Raw genomic sequence first — 18,439 nt, 5'->3', positions numbered from 1 at the left:
ATCAAGGAACGGAATGACTCCATCACTGTGTAGGTGGAAGGGAGGTTAGATGTTGATGTGTACATACATACATTCCGTATGCTGTATTCTTAAATCACGTCTAGTTCACAAGCGTACATTGCATTTAATGTTGAAGAATTATGTTTTTGCATAACAATGTTAATGAAAACACAGGACAATGCCTTATCATAAATATTCATCTTTTGAAAAATGACACAATGTATGTGTAGTTTCATTTCAAATTGTTTCTTAAAAATATGTCTGGATGCACGAAAGGTGTACTTTGTGTGAAGTATAGTTTATACGTCATAATACTGAAGCAATGCGGGTGGATTCTTCAGGGATGATATCTATAATTCAGAAAGATATCTATATAGGAGTAATTTGACCGAATCACCACGTGTATAATGCTTTCTGAAGTGAAGACGCGCAGGTCCTGTGCATGGGTTCTGTAATCCATACATGTATCATATTAAATAATATTTACAACATATCTGTGTTTAATCATCTGCACTCAGTTGCTGTACATTATGAATCCATTATGTTATGGAGATTATCATTGGATCAGGAAAACAAAGGTAGGTAATGAATATAAGTATCATAATCCATCATACATTTCTGCCCAAAGCAGACTGGATTGTACGATTCCGATGATACCATCCTTTATGAATCATTATCACATAGTGATGCCATAATATCATCTGAAAATGCCAAAAATAAATGATGTGTATATTACCACACTTGAACGTATCAGTACATGCACACTGAAACGTATATGTTTGAATCAATTATATAACAATGAAAGGAAGACTTCGTTCGTGTCCAATTAGGTATTTTTTTTTCATCAGTACACACAGTGCACTGCACTTTGTAAAGTATATAGATTAAATATTAGATTATGTCACATATATATATATATATATTTTATATTGATGGAACAGGCAGTCGTTTGATAATTCATGCTGTTGGGTTGCATGCATACTTACTCAACACAGAGGCAGTGACATCAGCATAACCAGAACCTGACAGTGAAGTCACTTCACACCTGTAGGTCCCGGCATAGCTGGAGGTCACGTGACTGGCAGGCAGCTGGATGTCGAGGGAGGAGGTGTAGTCACCAACAAACACGCCCTTGTCCTTCCAGGAGTCAAAGAATCCAGCTGTCTGAGCAGTCACTGATCCACTGGCTATGTTCACTGTAGAGCTGCCCTCCACCCTCCTCCATGTGAACTCAGTAACAACATCCCCAGATGTCACAGTATAGCTGCATCCCAGTGCCAGGGCCTGCTGGTTGGGTATCCCTGTACCTCCTGACCCTGATACAGTCACTGCTCCCTCAACACCTGGAAATAAGTAACAATATCACCAGGTGTCACAGTGTAGCTGCATCTCAGTGTCAGAGCCTGCTGGTGGGGTATCCCTGTACCTCCTGACCCTGATACAGTCACTGCTCCCTCAACACCTGGAAATAAGTAGCAATATCACCAGGTGTCACAGTGTAGCTGCATCTCAGTGTCAGATTCTGCTGGCTGGGTATCTCTGTACCTCTTGACCCTGATACAGTCACTGCTCCCTCAACACCTGGAAATAAGTAACAACATCACCAGGTGTCACAGTGTAGCTGCATCTCAGTGTCAGAGTCTGCTTGTTGGGTATCTCTGTACCTCTTGACCCTGATACAGTCACTGCTCCCTCAACACCTGGAAATAAGTAACAACATCACCAGGTGTCACAGTGTAGCTGCATCTCAGTGTCAGAGCCTGCTGGTTGGGTATCTCTGTACCTCTTGACCCTGATACAGTCACTGCTCCCTCAACACCTGGAAATAAGTAACAACATCACCAGGTGTCACAGTGTAGCTGCATCTCAGTGTCAGAGTCTGCTTGTTGGGTATCTCTGTACCTCTTGACCCTGATACAGTCACTGCTCCCTCAACACCTGGAAATAAGTAACAACATCACCAGGTGTCACAGTGTAGCTGCATCTCAGTGTCAGAGTCTGCTTGTTGGGTATCTCTGTACCTCTTGACCCTGATACAGTCACTGCTCCCTCAACACCTGGAAATAAGTAACAACATCACCAGGTGTCACAGTGTAGCTGCATCTCAGTGTCAGAGCCTGCTGGTTGGGTATCCCTGTACCTCCTGACCCTGACACAGTCACTGCTCCACAAACACCTGGAAATAAGTAACAGTATCACCTGGTGTCAGAGTGTAGCTGCATCTCAGTGTCAGAGCCTTCTGGTTGGGTATCCCTGTACGTCCTGACCCTGATACAGTCACTGCCTCCCAGCATCTGGAAATAAGTAACAACATCACCAGGTGTCACAGTGTAGCTGCATCTCAGTGTCAGAGCCTGCTTGTTGGGTATCTCTGTACCTCCTGACCCTGATATAGTCACTGCTCACCCAACGTCTGACAACAAGAAATATGTGGCAGGTCTCTGACGAGCACATGTATCTTCCTGATAAATCAGGGATCATAGTCTGGGTAAATCTGCGTCTTCTACACATTTTTATCAAACCCCGAAAACCATTTCCTCGATATCAGTATATTCCGTAACCCCTTTGCGCTAGACCTTCCCTCGATAACAGCACGCACTATGTACGTCTGTAAAAATGATAGAGATTGAGTATTAGATGCAAAGTAAGTACTAGTATTTAATTTAGAAATAGTTTCCTGCTTCTAATAATCATAAATAACAATTAATCTGACTTACTTTTCAACAGGACAACTGCAATCACAGATGTTGCTATAATACGAAGGGACGCCATTGACAGCAGTGTTCTGAAAAGGTAAAAGAACAATAAACATTCCCATTCTCATATTTAATTGTGGATTTGTGGTCTGATACATTTAAATAATGTGCAAGATATGAGACATGTAGCGTGTCTAGCAATGAGTTATGGTATATTCTGTACGTGTTGATACGGTCTGGCTGCCCAGTCACTATAGCAGCTCTGCTCCCTCTGATTGTGGTTTCTCGGCTTCCCACAACCATACCTGTACTCGTGGGTTTGAAGTGCTGCATACCTGACATTTACGCCACTCCAACGTTTACTACCACTCTGAGTTGACCTGATTAAAATGGAATACTGTTTATAGCGACGTTAACCCAACACCCAAACCCAATTCAGGCTGTGCAGCTCATTCAAGAGAATGTGTCAGTCTGGGGACCCATCTGAAAAAATGAGCTCTCTAATTGATATGCAGTATTCCAGAGTGAGTGAGTGAGTGAGCTAAAATATCGTCACCTCGGCAATATTTCAGCCATATCGTGACGAAACAATCAATTGCTATACATAGTAATTAATGGTAAATTATAAAAAAAACATGTCAACGAAGGGCAATAGAATAACTAGATTATCAAAGAAATAAATTTAAAACTTGTAATAACATCTGAAACATCTTAACTATATATGACAATTCAATATAAAAAACAGGCTATAGATTGCTACCAACTGAAGGTAGATCACAATACTAGGGACCATGGGGACTTACAGTACATTTGTTTTCTGATTGTAAGTCTCAATGGTCGCTGGTACTTTCAGTTTCTGGCGATCTGTTGCCTGTTGTATATTGTTTTGTTTAATATAGTGATATATTTTAGTATAACGTGCTTGTTTTAAACCATAAATGTGATACTCTGTCGTATTTATTGTACTTTAGTGATTGGTTATTGTATAGAGTTATTGAAGTTGAATGTATAGATTGGTCCCGTCACGACATGGCTGAAATATTACCGATGTGATGTTAAATATTAACTCACTCACTCAGTCCATACCGGTGTGAACAGATGCTGGCGACTTTGGTGTTGTGACCTAAGGGTATTGTGAACTCCCTATCTCTTTAAACAATCCCAGTCACACCAATGCCTGCTCATTAAGTAACAATGCAGGTAGTGATAGGTGTTTTAATCAATCTATCACGTACAGATGATCCGTACACATGTATACCGCTAGAAACTAGGTCAACGTATAAGAGTTTATCAACATATATAGCGGATTATTCATATACAGTGGCATGAATCGAATAAGACTTAGTGTTCACAGTTGACATGTTCAACAGGGCGGAAGAAGTAAACACAGACACATTAGATGTTTTGTGATAACGATAGAAGATATACATTATACATACCTTCTGATACTTGCGGTTGTCAGGTATAAACCGTCACTGTAGTTGTCGAGTGTAAGCCGGGTAGCTCAACACGGAAGTAATATACAGTTGTACACGCATATCACTCGCTTCCAAGTAGTTCAGTTGTATTTAAATATAGCGCTGTCGAGTACGCCACCATACTCTGTGTGTCATTGATTTTAATATTATGTTGACATACACACAAACATTGCAATCTCTCACATACACAGATGCATATAAAACTCCACTGATGTATATCCAGCCATACCCTTTAGTATCAATACGTCGTTTGCTTCAAGATAAATGGGAGATGTACGTGTGAACGCTTCGCGCACACTTATTCACAAATACAGAACATACTTGCTTGTGTTTCTTTGAAGATCAGCTGGAAAAAGGCGTGACTCTTTTGGTTTAAATTCATGGGTCCGGCATTGACACGCCATATGCTTCTGTCTACACAATACGGCCAATTTACGCTGTATTCTTGTATATCTGTGTCTGGCCAGTGAGTGTATAGGGGTATTACACCGTCAGTCGTTACCCATAAATCCTGACAAAGGCCTTCAAAAAGTCTAATGACTGAAAGAATACTACTTCCGTCTGTCTCTTATCTTATGAACTAACTGTAAATTCTTGTGAGTAATACAATTTATTGATGTACATAGTGGAGTTACATTATTACATGTAGAACGGTCTCGAGAAGTCCATCCTCTATTTACATCGAGCAACGGAATCATATGACAATGGAATTTCCTCGAGGGCATTTTTTTTTTGTCAACATATCTCAAATATCGTGTTTAGGCTAACCACCTAACTGTTTAAAGGAAAACTTCTCACTGGGGTACAAGGGTGCTAGTTGACTACTGAATGTGGGGACATGATACAAATGACACCCACCTTGTGCACGTCTATTTTCACCTGGATGGTGTTTACCTGGTTACTGAAAACATAGCTAGGTTTCAACTGATAACTGTGAATGGCTTTATTGGTTGCTGTACATCATGTTGCTGTTGTCATTTGTAATTCACTTCCGTGTTGTGTTGATTACGCGGTTTGTTATTTGTGGAGTTATCCTGGTTGCCTTCTTAGTATAGTAGTCCCACAGTAAACTGATATGGAAGCCGATGTGTGACGAGGCTCTGATTCCCTCTGGTATTTCTATGGCTTGTGAATGTTAAACGTTTCATGCTCTCGGACTTTAGTTCCTATTTAGGTGGTAACTAAACAACCTTTCAGGCCTTTATTGCATTGACATAAAACTTTTTTTGCGTTGACAGTCAACCTTTACACCAAATCATGACGTATGACAACATATTTTATTTCCTGTTATAGACACATTTGGCTAGTCATGATCCCTCGATCAGAAGTAAATGATGTGTGCTGTCCGTAAAATCAGGTTTTCTTTGTGACAGATGCTCAATGCAACAGCATTAACTAATAACTACTTAATGTTTGCTGAGATTCACCACTTTAATCAAATTATACACATATGTTGAAATAGCAAACGATAAAACTCAAAGTCAAAGAAACAAATTCCTCGTCGAAAAAGACGAACTGTCATTTGCGGGAATGTGATCCATCTGATACCCCAACAACCTAAGGTGCCCCATGTTGTTTTAGGCTCCCAATAAGTGTTCAATAAGGATGACTGCCCCGCAGGGTGAGTATTGCAGAGTTCTTGTATAGTTGTCCGGGCGCCCTGCGAGGTTGCTCCGACGGGCATTACACATGACCCCGGCACGATGAGGTCTTCTCTGTTTCCCTGTCATTGTATAGTTCTTGTATAGTTGTCAGGGCGCCCTCAGAGGGTGCTCCGACGGGCATTACACACGACCCCGGTACGATGAGGTCTCAGGTACATACCAAGATGTCTTCTCTGTTTCCCTGTAAACTCCGGTATAATTGGATATCAGTTTTACAATCTGTCTTGTCTGGCCAATTACATTTCTTGCTTTCTGGCTCCATTTATGTATATATCTTTCTACATGATCACCACATGTGATGTGAAATATCCAATGATAAATGATCGACAAACAGAAAATGAGCATCCCCATCATGAACTGAACTTTAAATGAAAGAAATTAACAAAGATTTTTGCCTCCAAGCAATAATGCACTGTCCTTAACGAGTATTTTATCCATATCTGACACCGAAGTCATGATGTATACCCTTGAGTTTCTTTAGGTATTTCCATGGTCAGGACCTGCAAAGTACACAACTAAAGGCGATTAAACATACACATATGCTGAACATTCAGACGTATTAAACTGGAACAGAAGAGAAAGTACATGATGATGATTACTGATGTTAAGAGATTTAATGGAAACAGTGGATCCATGAAGATGACGACCAAGACGTCAATCAACAAGAGTGTTTCCTGGTTTGGTTACCTTGTGGATATGCCCCAGCGTTTTGGTATGGCGATGCTCTGATTGACTCATAAGTCACAGGGGGAGTCTCTGTCACGCCTTCATAGGTACTTGTATCTCCTGCAGCATCTTCTGAAGATAGTACACATGTTTCATGAAAAGATTCGAATGAAATTAATCGGACATCAAATCCATGTAAACACTTGAGATTCGTCTTCATTGAATGACAGGCATCTACCTTTTGTATTCTCATAAATCTTCAACTGTGTGTACTGTTGTTTTTCAGATTGCTCCTCCACATTTGAATACTGCGCTGGAGCCGTGATCTGATCTTAAACACATTGTAATGATTTAGTGCTAACAGATCCAGAGATGGTTGTAATACCAACCAGAGGGAAACGCCCAGCAGCCAGTACATACCTAGAGATGAATATCCTCTGTTGTCCATTTCCACAGGTTCAGGATAGCTAGAGCTGCAAAACAGGAACAGGTCAGGTTTGAAATAAAACAACCGGGTGATAAACATCATAATATAAAAAAAGTAATATATTTTCAGTTAACCTATTGTAAGTTACTACCTAATTTCTTAGTTTTACATGCAATGTTTCATTGAACTTTATTGACATATGGATTACCTTTTTCGTGCAGCTCCTGGAAAACAGAAATAGTAAAAATGTCATGGAGTGTGAAACACACTTCACAAATAACAACATGTCACATCAATCATTAACGAAATGGAGAGAGAGACGGATAACGTTTTCTGTAAATTACTGTGGATGGAAACTATAAAAATGCATACGTTGTACTTATACAATGTACCTTTTAGAATGTTTCCAACTCTGTACCCCTTTCGGTACAGCACAATTAAAACCATCCCTCCAATGACCAGGGTAAGAATAATGCCTCCTACTGTAGCTCCTGCTAATACCCCTGTACTGATGGATGACGCTTCGAGCTTTTCCTGGTCTGGTGGATCTATAATTTAATCAAAACACCATAAAATATGACTGAGAATTGTATGCATTTGTGGTTCAACTGAGCCCTGTGCAATAATTCTAGTGACAGGCACAAGCCCCGCACAAGTCATTAGTGTGTATGCCAAGCTGACACACAACGTTTTCTCGGCGTTTCCGGTTGTACATTGATAACGTCATGATACAACGTTGTCGCAACATTAGTATGACGTCATTTTATAACGTTATTTCACACCGTTACAGTACCATTACATACATACGTTGTCAAAACGTCGTGTCTCGACTGTTACACACTGTTATGATTGATCGTTTCTTAAACGGTGGTGCGACGTAAAGTGTCTCTTTCCCGAAAATTGCAAGAACAAGGGCATACATCGAATTATTTGTAATTTCTGCAGAAAACAAGACGGTAGTGCATTATTTTCTATTTTATTCCACTTTGGGATTTCCATCCCATTAACATGCGAAAGTCACAGAGACGTAATTTCCATTCTTTCTGATAACGTTATTATCACATCACTGTGCAACCTTGTGTCACAACGTAATAACACCGTTGCAAGTTTACATTGAGGAAACGTTATGCATTGGGATCCTCACAAGTATGATAACAACGTTTTTTTCTAAACTTGGTGTCACGACAAAGTTTTCTGTAAAACCCTTAGGATAAAATTAACTTTGGGATTCGGTCTCCACTATTCATCTGTAGATGCTACCCTTGCAAGCGGTGGGTTGTAATTTAAATGACACATGTTAAATTCAAAAGATGAGTACAACCTATAGAGCTCATTTTAAGCTTGGACGTTTGTTGCAATATCTTAGTGACATGGACGTCGGTCTGTAGACATTAGATCAGACCATGCAGTGACTTAATAACAAACATCAACAGAGTCTGACCACCAGAACCAGTTAGTCACCGTGTACAACAAGCATGGGTCAATGAAGACCAGTTCCCCAAGGAGTTCATTCCCAGTGTTATTCACACCCATCCTCATCACACCAAACCCCGACATAAATGTTAACTGTAAAACCAAAGATTTTCGAAACGATTTGTTTAAATCAACGTTGATTGTGCATATTCATATTTTCACCATAATATCTGATGATGAATTGATATCTTCACACGATGTATATTAACTATACTTAGTCTACATTTATTCAGCTATGTGACCATTTACCTTCCCTTTGTGAAACATGAAGTGCATTAGCCTACAAGGACTCAGAAATTACTCTTGTTCTTTTATCTGAATATGTACCCAAATAAGAAATTGTTCATGAAAGGTATCCATATATTTCCTTCAGATGCAGTGAACAGGTTGTCCATGAGATACTAAGAGTAACCAGTGAGTGATTCTCGCCAAGATACACTTACCACCAGCAGTCACAGCTTCTGTCAATACATTTCCATCAGAATCCCCGTAGTCATTTCTAGCTTGTAGTCGGAATATGTAAGTCTCTCCAGGTAATAGCCCCGTCACTTCTACCACCATCATCTCGCCCCTATCATTATAAGATTCATACACAGTCCACGGTCTTCTGCAAGACTGAAGATACTCAATAAGAAACGTCTGAGGGGGTCCACCGTTGACCCCAGGCAGCCACGACAACCACACCGACGACGATGTTGCATTATTCAGATCTCTAAACTGTGCAGGTGTCTGTGGTGGGCCTTACAAGAAATAAACATACAAAAACGTAATTATTGAAGTTGTAATTCCATTGGTTGAAAAGTTCAAATGGAAACTGAGGATAATTGTTATGGATATGCAATTTATTCTTGCTTGACAACGACATTAGAATCTATGTCGATCGAAACGTCGCCTATACAGCATAAAGAAGTTGTATATCCACGAAAAGTGTCGTCATACTTCATCTCCGCAACCTCTAGAATGTCAATCAAACAAGTTCAAATGAAGGTAAATGAAAGAAAAAATAATAGAAAAAAGTTGAATCTGGTAAGCTTCAATTGTAAATCAGAAAGCATAACACACCTACAGGCACTACACTGACAGTGTATGTGACTGGACTCCCCACGCCATTGCCCACTGTCAGACTGTAGTCCCCGAAGCCCTGCTTTTGGAGGTTAGTAAGCTCTAGTCTAGCAGTGGCTGAGATGTCTGAGACAGGGCTGGAGGAACCAGTGAGGTCCTGGCTGGTGCTGATGGATCTACTCCAGGTGAATGTAGGAATGGGGTAGGCCAGGACTGACACAGACACAGTCACGTCACCACCCAGTGTAGCAGCGAACTTGAGTTGCTGGGACTCTGAGTCATCAAGTCGAGGTGGACCTGGTTAAATTCAGGGAATATAACTGATATTGGCCCAGGAACACCTACTAGCCCTGTCACACATGAAGGGAAAGACGAAGATCAAACTTACAGCTAGTTATGTGACTGATTCATAAATACATGGCTCGTGTTTATAGATAATAACATATTTTCATCCTTTGTATTTCTTGCTCCATCATCAGGTGAAGTGACTGAATCAGTAGATCAAGTAGCAAATTCATGTACGTACCCGAAAACAATTACAGAGGAATTATTCTGCAGGATTGTTTATGCTTCTCAAATTCAGTTTGTGAGTTTGCCAGACCGTTCACGATACTTCTTAGCAATAGACTAAGACATATCTAAAACCTCACATGAGTATAATCATAACACTATCATGCGAGCCTTGTATCCAAAGGCATTACTTGTGCCTGCCCATAAAGAGTGTGAAATAATTACGTTATGATGACAATCACCTGTACCTGTACACATGTAACCACCATTTGCTGAAATACAAATTACTCACATTTAACCAGCAATTCCACCCTCTGGGTAACAGGTCCACCGATGTTGTTGGTGGCAGTACAGGAGTAGTTCCCTCTTTGTCTACAGTCAGCTGACTGAAGTCTATATGTTGCTGTCAGAGAGTTGCCTGCCCTTGTCAACTCCTCAGATCCATTTAGTAGTGTGATGACTGACCTTGGGTTACTTTCAATCTGGCATCTCAAGATCACTACATCAGACTCGTTAATTGTCACTGAGTCACTGTGAGAGTTCACAGTAAACGTGCTGATGTTGGCTGGGTCTGAAAAGAAGAACCACTGTATCATTGATATTGTATTATCTGAAACTAAATGGCTGAACAATGTGAGGTTTTCCAAAAGGGAAAAAACAGTAAACATACATGTGGGCTGTGTCTGGAAATAAGAACAACTGCATCATTGACATGGTATTGGTTAAAACAAAGTGGCTAAACATTTCAGTTTGAAATCAGTATGGTATACGGAACACTGACTGTAACACTGTCACCATTGTAGACTATACACTTACACTGAACATCTACACTCACTGTAACACTGTCACCAGTGTAGACAATATACTTACACTGAAAATCAACACTGACTGTAACACTGTCACCAGTGTACATGATGTGGCAATGATACTGTGTGTACGATTTATCACTAGATTTGCATATACGTCCACACCTTTACAAAGACACTCAATTAATGATTTCAAAATGACCGTGAAAAGAACTTTGAAAACTATTTAAAAAAGTCTACTCAAATAGAAGCATCAAATGACTGAGTGATTGATCATCTGGTATTTATCAACTTATCTGATGCCATTCGAATAAGCATCAGTTTGTGGAAATTAGGTTTTGTGGTTTCTGTCACAAACTCTTTCTTTGCAATTGGGTACATTGCTCAATTGTCCCCCTTTTCCAATTTACCAATAGTTTTTGACAAGCACAACGGTCCTCAGTGTGCTTCAAGTGTATTAATGCTGTTCAAAGGTTCTTGCTCGGTCGATTTCAGAAGCGCGGCACTTCCGATGCTTGAGACGTGATGCTGTGTCTCGGGATATAGCAATAGAGGATATATTTCCGTTTCATCTTGGGACATTTTGCCCAAGTACACCTGTCGCTTAACACCGTGCACATTTCGACACTCTATTATCAGTAGCCCACAGTCCTCAGTACTTCATGAAAGAACTTCCATTATCGGTTTAGAAATTGTCATATTTTCACGCATCGTGTATGTATAAATGTGTAGAAATATTTACATGTTACGATTAGATTAGACATACAAGTGCGGGTAGTCGTTGTGCGTACTCACACTGGGGCTCCATGTTGTACACCTGGCTCCACTCGGATTCCAGTCCCCGACTTTCTCTCGCTCTGCATCTGTAGTTGTGACTGTCCCGGGGAACTCACTGTGAAGGTGTAAGGAGAACCAGGGGAGGTAACTGTGATGTCAGTGTTGTCACGCTGCCAGGTATAGGTCATGGTCAGACCATGGTCAGCTGGGACAGTGGTAGAGGGAGCTGCAGGTCAAGGTCACTTGCTGGTTGTAGACAGGTGTTGTTGACACTGATGGACGACCGGGTGTTGTGGGTTTGCCTTTCAAAATACATGAAGTGTAAATTAGGGACTTGTACATGTGGAATTGTATATGAAATAGAGAAGTGGAAATAAAGAGATTATATTTGTAAAATGTCCAACCAATTGTGACTTTAGAAGTAACTGGCTATGTCAGCTACAGATGGTTTACTGATGTAATAATGTCGACAGGACCACGTACCAAGTATATCTGTGGCTGGTTAATAAAGAACTGTCCAATAGTGACGGTAGTAGTATAGTCTCAGTCGTCACGAACCCCATCCGGATCCCCGCCGGATGAGAGTGCATGCATATGTTAATGTAGGCATGACGTCACAGGTCAGGAAAGGTCAATGAAAAGTGGGTATTTTAATGCAGTCTTGCAATCTTGTAGAAAACCCTTTATAAGACGTAAAAAACAAAAGCAAAGTGTCATGAATAGAGCTATGTATAGCGTGCTGCCCTGAATAGACAGGCAGAGAGTACCTGTCAGCCCAGTTTGAATTGAGCGCGCTTGACAACTCACGTGACCCTATATTCAAATAGCCCGCTAGATCGCTAGATCGTGTGACCTGTTTTGATGAATACAGAGTGTGTGTTGAAAGTACATCATACCACAATAGAGACGGGTTGTGTTAACACTGGGTCGGAATGTCCCGTCATGTAAAATGTAGTTAAATAAATGTCATACAGAACGTGTCCTGTACAAGTCTAACACCATGAAAGTAGTGGATAGTTGTTATGTTTAAATGCTATCGACATAGTTCATACTGTAACGTGATGAAAAGTTTGATTTTGACCCGTGTAATCTAACATGATGTATACAGTTTTAGTTTTACTTCACAGCATGCTATTTTGAAAATAAATGCTTCGAAATACGTATGGATAGAAACATATCTATGTGATTTAGAAAACTGAGAAGTCATGTAGCAGTGTAACAGCATGAAGCTAGGTTTGTTGGGAAAGAGACAGAAGCAATAGATCAGACATGTAGAGGCGAACAACGTGTTTCATGTTTACAATAGTCAACCTTTATTCGAAGAGAGAACATATTTTAACATGGAAGTTTTAAACGCGAGGAAAATGTTTCATTGCAAAAATATGCCGGAGCAGGTTTATTCATAGCTAGTGTGTAGCCGATAGACTAAGCGACTGACTGGCCATAACAATGTCAACATACCGGCCTATCAATGTCAAAATACCGACCTCGCCTACCGGTGAAGCTTCCCATTCATAAACTGTGTGACCAGTGTACCGTATTTAATATATGTTAGGGAAGTTGTGTTGTACATATGTTATTTTTAAAAGGACTTATTTCAGAGGGGTCATTGGTATTCCCCTCATTAAACCTTTGTTTTGTTGTGTGTGTGTGTATTAAATGTAACCGGTATTTAATGCATTTGAATTCTCATGCATACACTTTCTCGGATCCGGCGCGGATACGGATGGGGTTCGTGACGACTAAGACTATAGTACTGACGGTCAGTTGTTGTGGGTTTGGAGCTTGTACAACGTTTTACATAGGTTACATTTGCCTCTACACATTGCATTTCGGTGTCGCTGACACATTTCTGGCCCTTATAGCCGAGGAACCTTTCATTTCCATGACACCATTACGTGTCACGGCGCACGCCAAACAAATTCTTGAGGGGCGGTTTCCCAAAGGTCTCACGAGTAAGTTCAAATAACTGAACTGAGGTTTTGTGTTTATCAATAGTTCGCTGCTACGGTTTTGTATTGCTTGTGTAAGATCTATATATGTTACAGTGAATATGTCAAGTCAGTAATTTGGTAAAATCACATATTTAAGAGACAAGATGCAGAAGGAAGTAAACAGGAAGTACGCCAACATTACCCTCGAAGCGCTGACCATCTTCATCTTGATCGGTATGCAATGCATGTCTAAAGGTCAATTCAAATGGATTATGCATTATCAGGATTATCTCACTAAGTTTTGTGTACTCAGACCTCTAACGTCAGAGCGAGCAACAGAAGTGGCTTACCAGTTGTTAGATATTTTTTCTGTTCATTGGGCACCTGCTATGTTACAACGTGACAATAGATCGGAGTTCACAGCCACCATCATGATCATTGTCTCATCATAAAGATTATTAGTCATTTAGCCATTGAAAAACAATTGCAGCCTTCATAGTAGTGACAATCACTGTCCCCAGTGCGACTTATGCCTGTAATTGGCGACCTACATTTATCTTCTGCTCCCTACTTGGCGTGAACGTAAAGTAAAATTGGCAAAAACATCTGTTTTAGTAGTAAACAAATCCCGGAAATATTGTTTAGGAACTTGTTTGTAAGCTCAGTGTCGAATATATAAATAAATATAAAGGTTCCATATCATATTGAAAAAAATGTTAGGTATATTTACTGTCAATAAAGTTACAGGGGTGACATTAATACCTAAGCTAGTTTGTACCCTGACGTCCCATGTTGTATTTGCGTGCTGATAAGTGATATTGTGCCAAACGAAAATTTGTAAATTAATATATAAACATGATAAAGTACCTGTCTATCTGGTAGATTAGAAACATACTTATCTGCCCTTGATTTGCATGCGCTAAACTGTTTTGCGAATATATGTCTCTGCGCGTAGACGATTATTACAAGGTCCTGTTGTCACTGTTAGAATGGCACAGATAACCACATCGGTTACATTTCGTAGACAAATGCATGTTGACTGTGGGCCCGGAATCAGAATGTAGTACCATATATATGAAGGCCATCACCGAGGTCAGATGTCTTGAAACATTATAAACCTACTGATATTTCAAGACATTACAGATTTAATCATGGAAAATCAAGACCAGTCATATTTGATAGACCGTAAATACATCCTTGAGAGGGTCCCAAACTCGATTTATGTTGTGTAAAACACTGCATGAGTTCAGCTGAATACCTTGGAGCACTTAAGGTTGTATGGGCTTTCCCTGATGGCGTGGGGTCGCAGGATACGCTAGAGATATCCACCAGTCCAACCGAGCCCTCCATCAAGAATGGAACGCAATCAGGAGGAGGTTGGGGATGGTTTCTTTTTCAGTTACACCAGATATTGACATTGTGCTCGGTTATATATTCTCAAGCGAATTCTTGATGAATGTATGCCGAAATCTTGAATATTACCGTACAGACGTATTTCGAAACAATTGGTAGAAGGGACCGGGTCAGTATGTATACTTCCATCACAACAGGTAGAAATAACATTACCATATATTTCCAATCCTACCGGTGGACAATAGGGCCAGTGCATACATTTCCAAAACAACCGGTAGACGGGGTAAGTGCACACATTTCCAATACAACCGGTAGACAACAGAGCCAGTGCATACATTTCCAAAACAACCGGTAGACAGGGTCAGTGCACACATTTCCGGTACAACCGAAGGACAACGGGGTCAGTGCTTACATTTTCAATACAATCGGTAGACAACAGGGCCAGTGAATACATTTCCAATACAACCGAAGGACAACAGGGTCAGTGCATACATTTCCAATACAACCGGTAGACAACAGGGTCAGTACATCCATTTCCAATACAACCGAAGGACAACAGGGTCAGTGTATACATTTCCAATACAACCGGTAGACAACAGGGCCAGTGCATATATTTCTAATACAACCGGTGGACAACAAGGCCAGTGTATATATTTCCAATCCAACCAGTGGTCAACAGGGCCAGTGTATACATTACCAATACAACAGGTGGACAACAGGGCCAGTGCATATATTTCCAATACAACAGGTGGACAGCAGGTCCAGTGTATACATTACCAATACAACCGGTGGACAACAGGATCAATGCATATATTTCTAATACAACTGGTTGACAACAGGGCCAGTGCATATATGCCCAATGCAACCGGTGCACAGCAGGGCCATCGTATATATTTCCAATACAACAGGTGGACAGCAGGTCCAGTGCATACATTTCCAATACAGCCGCTGAACAACAGGATCAGCGATGTATTCACAATACAACCGGTAGACAACAGGGCCAGAGCGTACATTTCCAATACAACCGGCAGACAACTGGGCCAGTGCATACATTTTCAATACAACCGATGGACAACAGGGCCAGTGTATACATTTCCAATACAATCGGTGTAGAACAGGATCAGTATATACATTTCCAATACAAACCCTTGACAACAGGTCGAGTTCATACATTTCAACAGGACCAACACATATATATTTTCGGTGCAACCGGCGGACACACAGGACCAGTGCCTACATTTCCAATATAACCTGTGGCCAAAAGGACCAAAACATACACATTTCCAGAAGTACCGGGAGTAGTGACAGGACCGGTCAATCGTTTCCGATTCAATGTTCTAACTCATATTTACACAATATAATACATAATGTAGTAAACCTGAAATCTAAACAAGTAAAGTACTGTGTGTTATGTCGTCAAGAATACAGCATCCTCCCTCCACATTCTGGAGAATGAGTATATCTGTACGCCGCTTATTCCAACAGATTCACGGCGGGCAACACCAGGAATGAGCCTTACACACTGTACCCATGGAGGGTATTGAATCAGAGCTGTGCCTCCTCCAGAAATTATTTGGAAAATCATTGTTTCCTAATACTGATAATAGAATTTTAAAACAGGTGATACATTATGTAGTAAGGTAGTATGGGAGACAACTCTTGTAGGCTTAAGAATGAACCTTGCTACATCAAGTGTTGTCTCCCCTGGTGTAGCAGACGGTGATTTTGAAAGGGGTGTGACTACAGTATACAGAACTTGGAAGAATATTCAGTCAGTAGTTGGGATAGAGCACAAGACAGGGGCAGGGAGGCCGAGGAAGTTCAGTACTACAGATTGCTGGTGACTTGGTCAGATTGTGAGTAGGGCAAAATTTAAATGCGTTGAGAATATCAGAAATGAGATGATTAATACAGGAAATCCTCATGTATGCAATGAAACCCTTAGACAGGAATTATAAAGACTAAACTGGGTGAAAAGAAGCGGACTTCCCTCACCATTGATGAAAGATGCATAAACAAAAAGACGTTTTAACTGTTGTAGGGCTCACGAAACTCAAGATCAGGATAATGTTTTCTTCTCTGATGACAGTTCTGTCTGGGTTTTTTCCGAACTGTGTGAAAATTTGGACAAATGATACCGTGAAATCTATCGCATAAGAAAATAAGAAAGTTTATGGATAACAACTTCTTTATTATATATGATGCGACGTTTCGGTATGGATTCTTATGCCATTGTCAAGCAAGAGTGAAGTACTACAGCATAGAACAGACTTATATACATGAACAGGGATTAAGTAATAACAACATGTAGGACTGAATCAGGGGGATTAACAATAACAACAAGGCACGGTGGCAATAATGTAGTAACAATAGGAAGCCAATGGTGGTGGAAGTAAAAACAAAATATCAGAATCAAAGAACACTTATCATCTACCACTAAATCTGATAGAAAATCGTCAATATCAGACAACATCATCAACTGCCCCAATCACAACATAATTTGGGACAATGTGGAGATATTATCCAAAAAACACCACTACTTCACCAAAAGGAAACTTGCAGAAGCAGTTCAAATCCGGAGACACAAGACCTCAATCAACAGAGACCAGGGATATCTCATCCCTTCTGCATACAATGATCTGATAAAAAACAACAGATTAGAGCACCTCAGCCATCATTGTTAATTAATCTCATCAGCATGTATATTTTGTTTTTACTTCCACCACCATTGGCTTCCTATTGTCACTACATTATTGCCACCATGCCTTGGTATTATTATTAATCCCCCCTGATTCAGTCCTACATGTTGCTATTGCTTAATCCCTGTTCATGTATATAAGTCTGTTCTGTGCCGTAGTACTTGAGTTGGGCACTTAAAGAGATTGAGGTAACTAGGTCCTTTTAACCACAAGATCGCCAAAAAACACAATGGTTCCCAACACAACACATCACCCCTGAATCACTAGGTTCAAGGGGGCACGGGTGATCCAGTCGCCGCAGTTAGATCAACCTTCATTAGGATTACGTCACGCCCAAGATCCGGGTTCGATTTCCCACATGGGTACAATGTGTGAAGCCCATTTCGTCTGTCACCCGCCGTGATACTGTTGGAATATTGCACAAAGCGGCGTAAAACCATACTCACTCACTCACTCATGCGGATTATGTGTTTGTTAGCACTTCACCAATGTCCTCGTGACTGTCAATTAAAAGGTAAAACCCTTGACATTTAATCCCGCCTTTATAGTGTTCTCTCACTCACTACAATCTGTTTCCATCAACGGGAGAGCCTGTGTTGGAGATCGGGTGGTCTACTGTTTGGTCTTAAAGATGTGTGACCATTTCTCTATTTCAGGAGTTCTGTACCGTCTGTGATTACGAAATTCGTAATATTCTAGTAGTAACAATATCATATCAGTTAAAGCACTGGTGCCTCCCACACGCGCGTTTTAGTCTGTATTACAACTATTCATAACGGTTCATATCACAGGAGAGGAAGTATACGGTTATTTTGAACTTGAAGTTCATGCTTTCATGATTAGGACAGGCGATTGGTACAATATAGATTAGATAATCAATGAAATCAACAGACG

At 40.5% G+C, this 18,439-nt stretch overlaps 3 protein-coding genes and 1 long non-coding RNA gene across 4 annotated transcripts in view; 1 reads left to right on the top strand and 3 right to left on the bottom strand.

The window, feature by feature from the left end:
- Window positions 1–18,439, bottom strand: part of LOC124264775 (leucine-rich repeat, immunoglobulin-like domain and transmembrane domain-containing protein 3) — a 180,144-nt gene that overhangs the window by 24,210 nt on the left and 137,495 nt on the right. The window lies entirely within an intron of this gene.
- Window positions 1–18,439, bottom strand: part of LOC124264773 (hemicentin-2-like) — a 255,580-nt gene that overhangs the window by 135,368 nt on the left and 101,773 nt on the right. Inside the window, exon 5 of the mRNA XM_046699558.1 lies at window positions 987–1,343. Coding sequence (XP_046555514.1) covers window positions 987–1,343 — 357 coding nt within the window. The remainder of the gene's footprint in view (window positions 1–986; window positions 1,344–18,439) is intronic.
- On the top strand, window positions 1,202–11,662 carry LOC124264785. The gene is made up of 4 exons (XR_006895243.1): window positions 1,202–1,252; window positions 1,370–1,472; window positions 4,087–4,097; window positions 11,652–11,662. It is a non-coding gene; the product is annotated as an uncharacterized LOC124264785 (long non-coding RNA).
- The window catches only part of LOC124264774 (Down syndrome cell adhesion molecule-like protein 1 homolog), a 137,993-nt gene continuing 125,471 nt past the window's right edge, over window positions 5,918–18,439 (bottom strand). Inside the window, exon 14 of the transcript XR_006895238.1 lies at window positions 5,918–6,338. The gene's annotated coding sequence lies outside the window, so the exon portion shown is untranslated. The remainder of the gene's footprint in view (window positions 6,339–18,439) is intronic.

The sequence above is a fragment of the Haliotis rubra genome, unplaced genomic scaffold (assembly GCF_003918875.1).
Source record: "Haliotis rubra isolate DU_JTF1 unplaced genomic scaffold, ASM391887v1 Scf941, whole genome shotgun sequence".
In the NCBI taxonomy this organism is placed as follows: domain Eukaryota; kingdom Metazoa; phylum Mollusca; class Gastropoda; order Lepetellida; family Haliotidae; genus Haliotis; species Haliotis rubra.
Note: the sequence above shows the minus strand (reverse complement) of the source record. Positions and strands in the feature narration are given on the sequence as shown.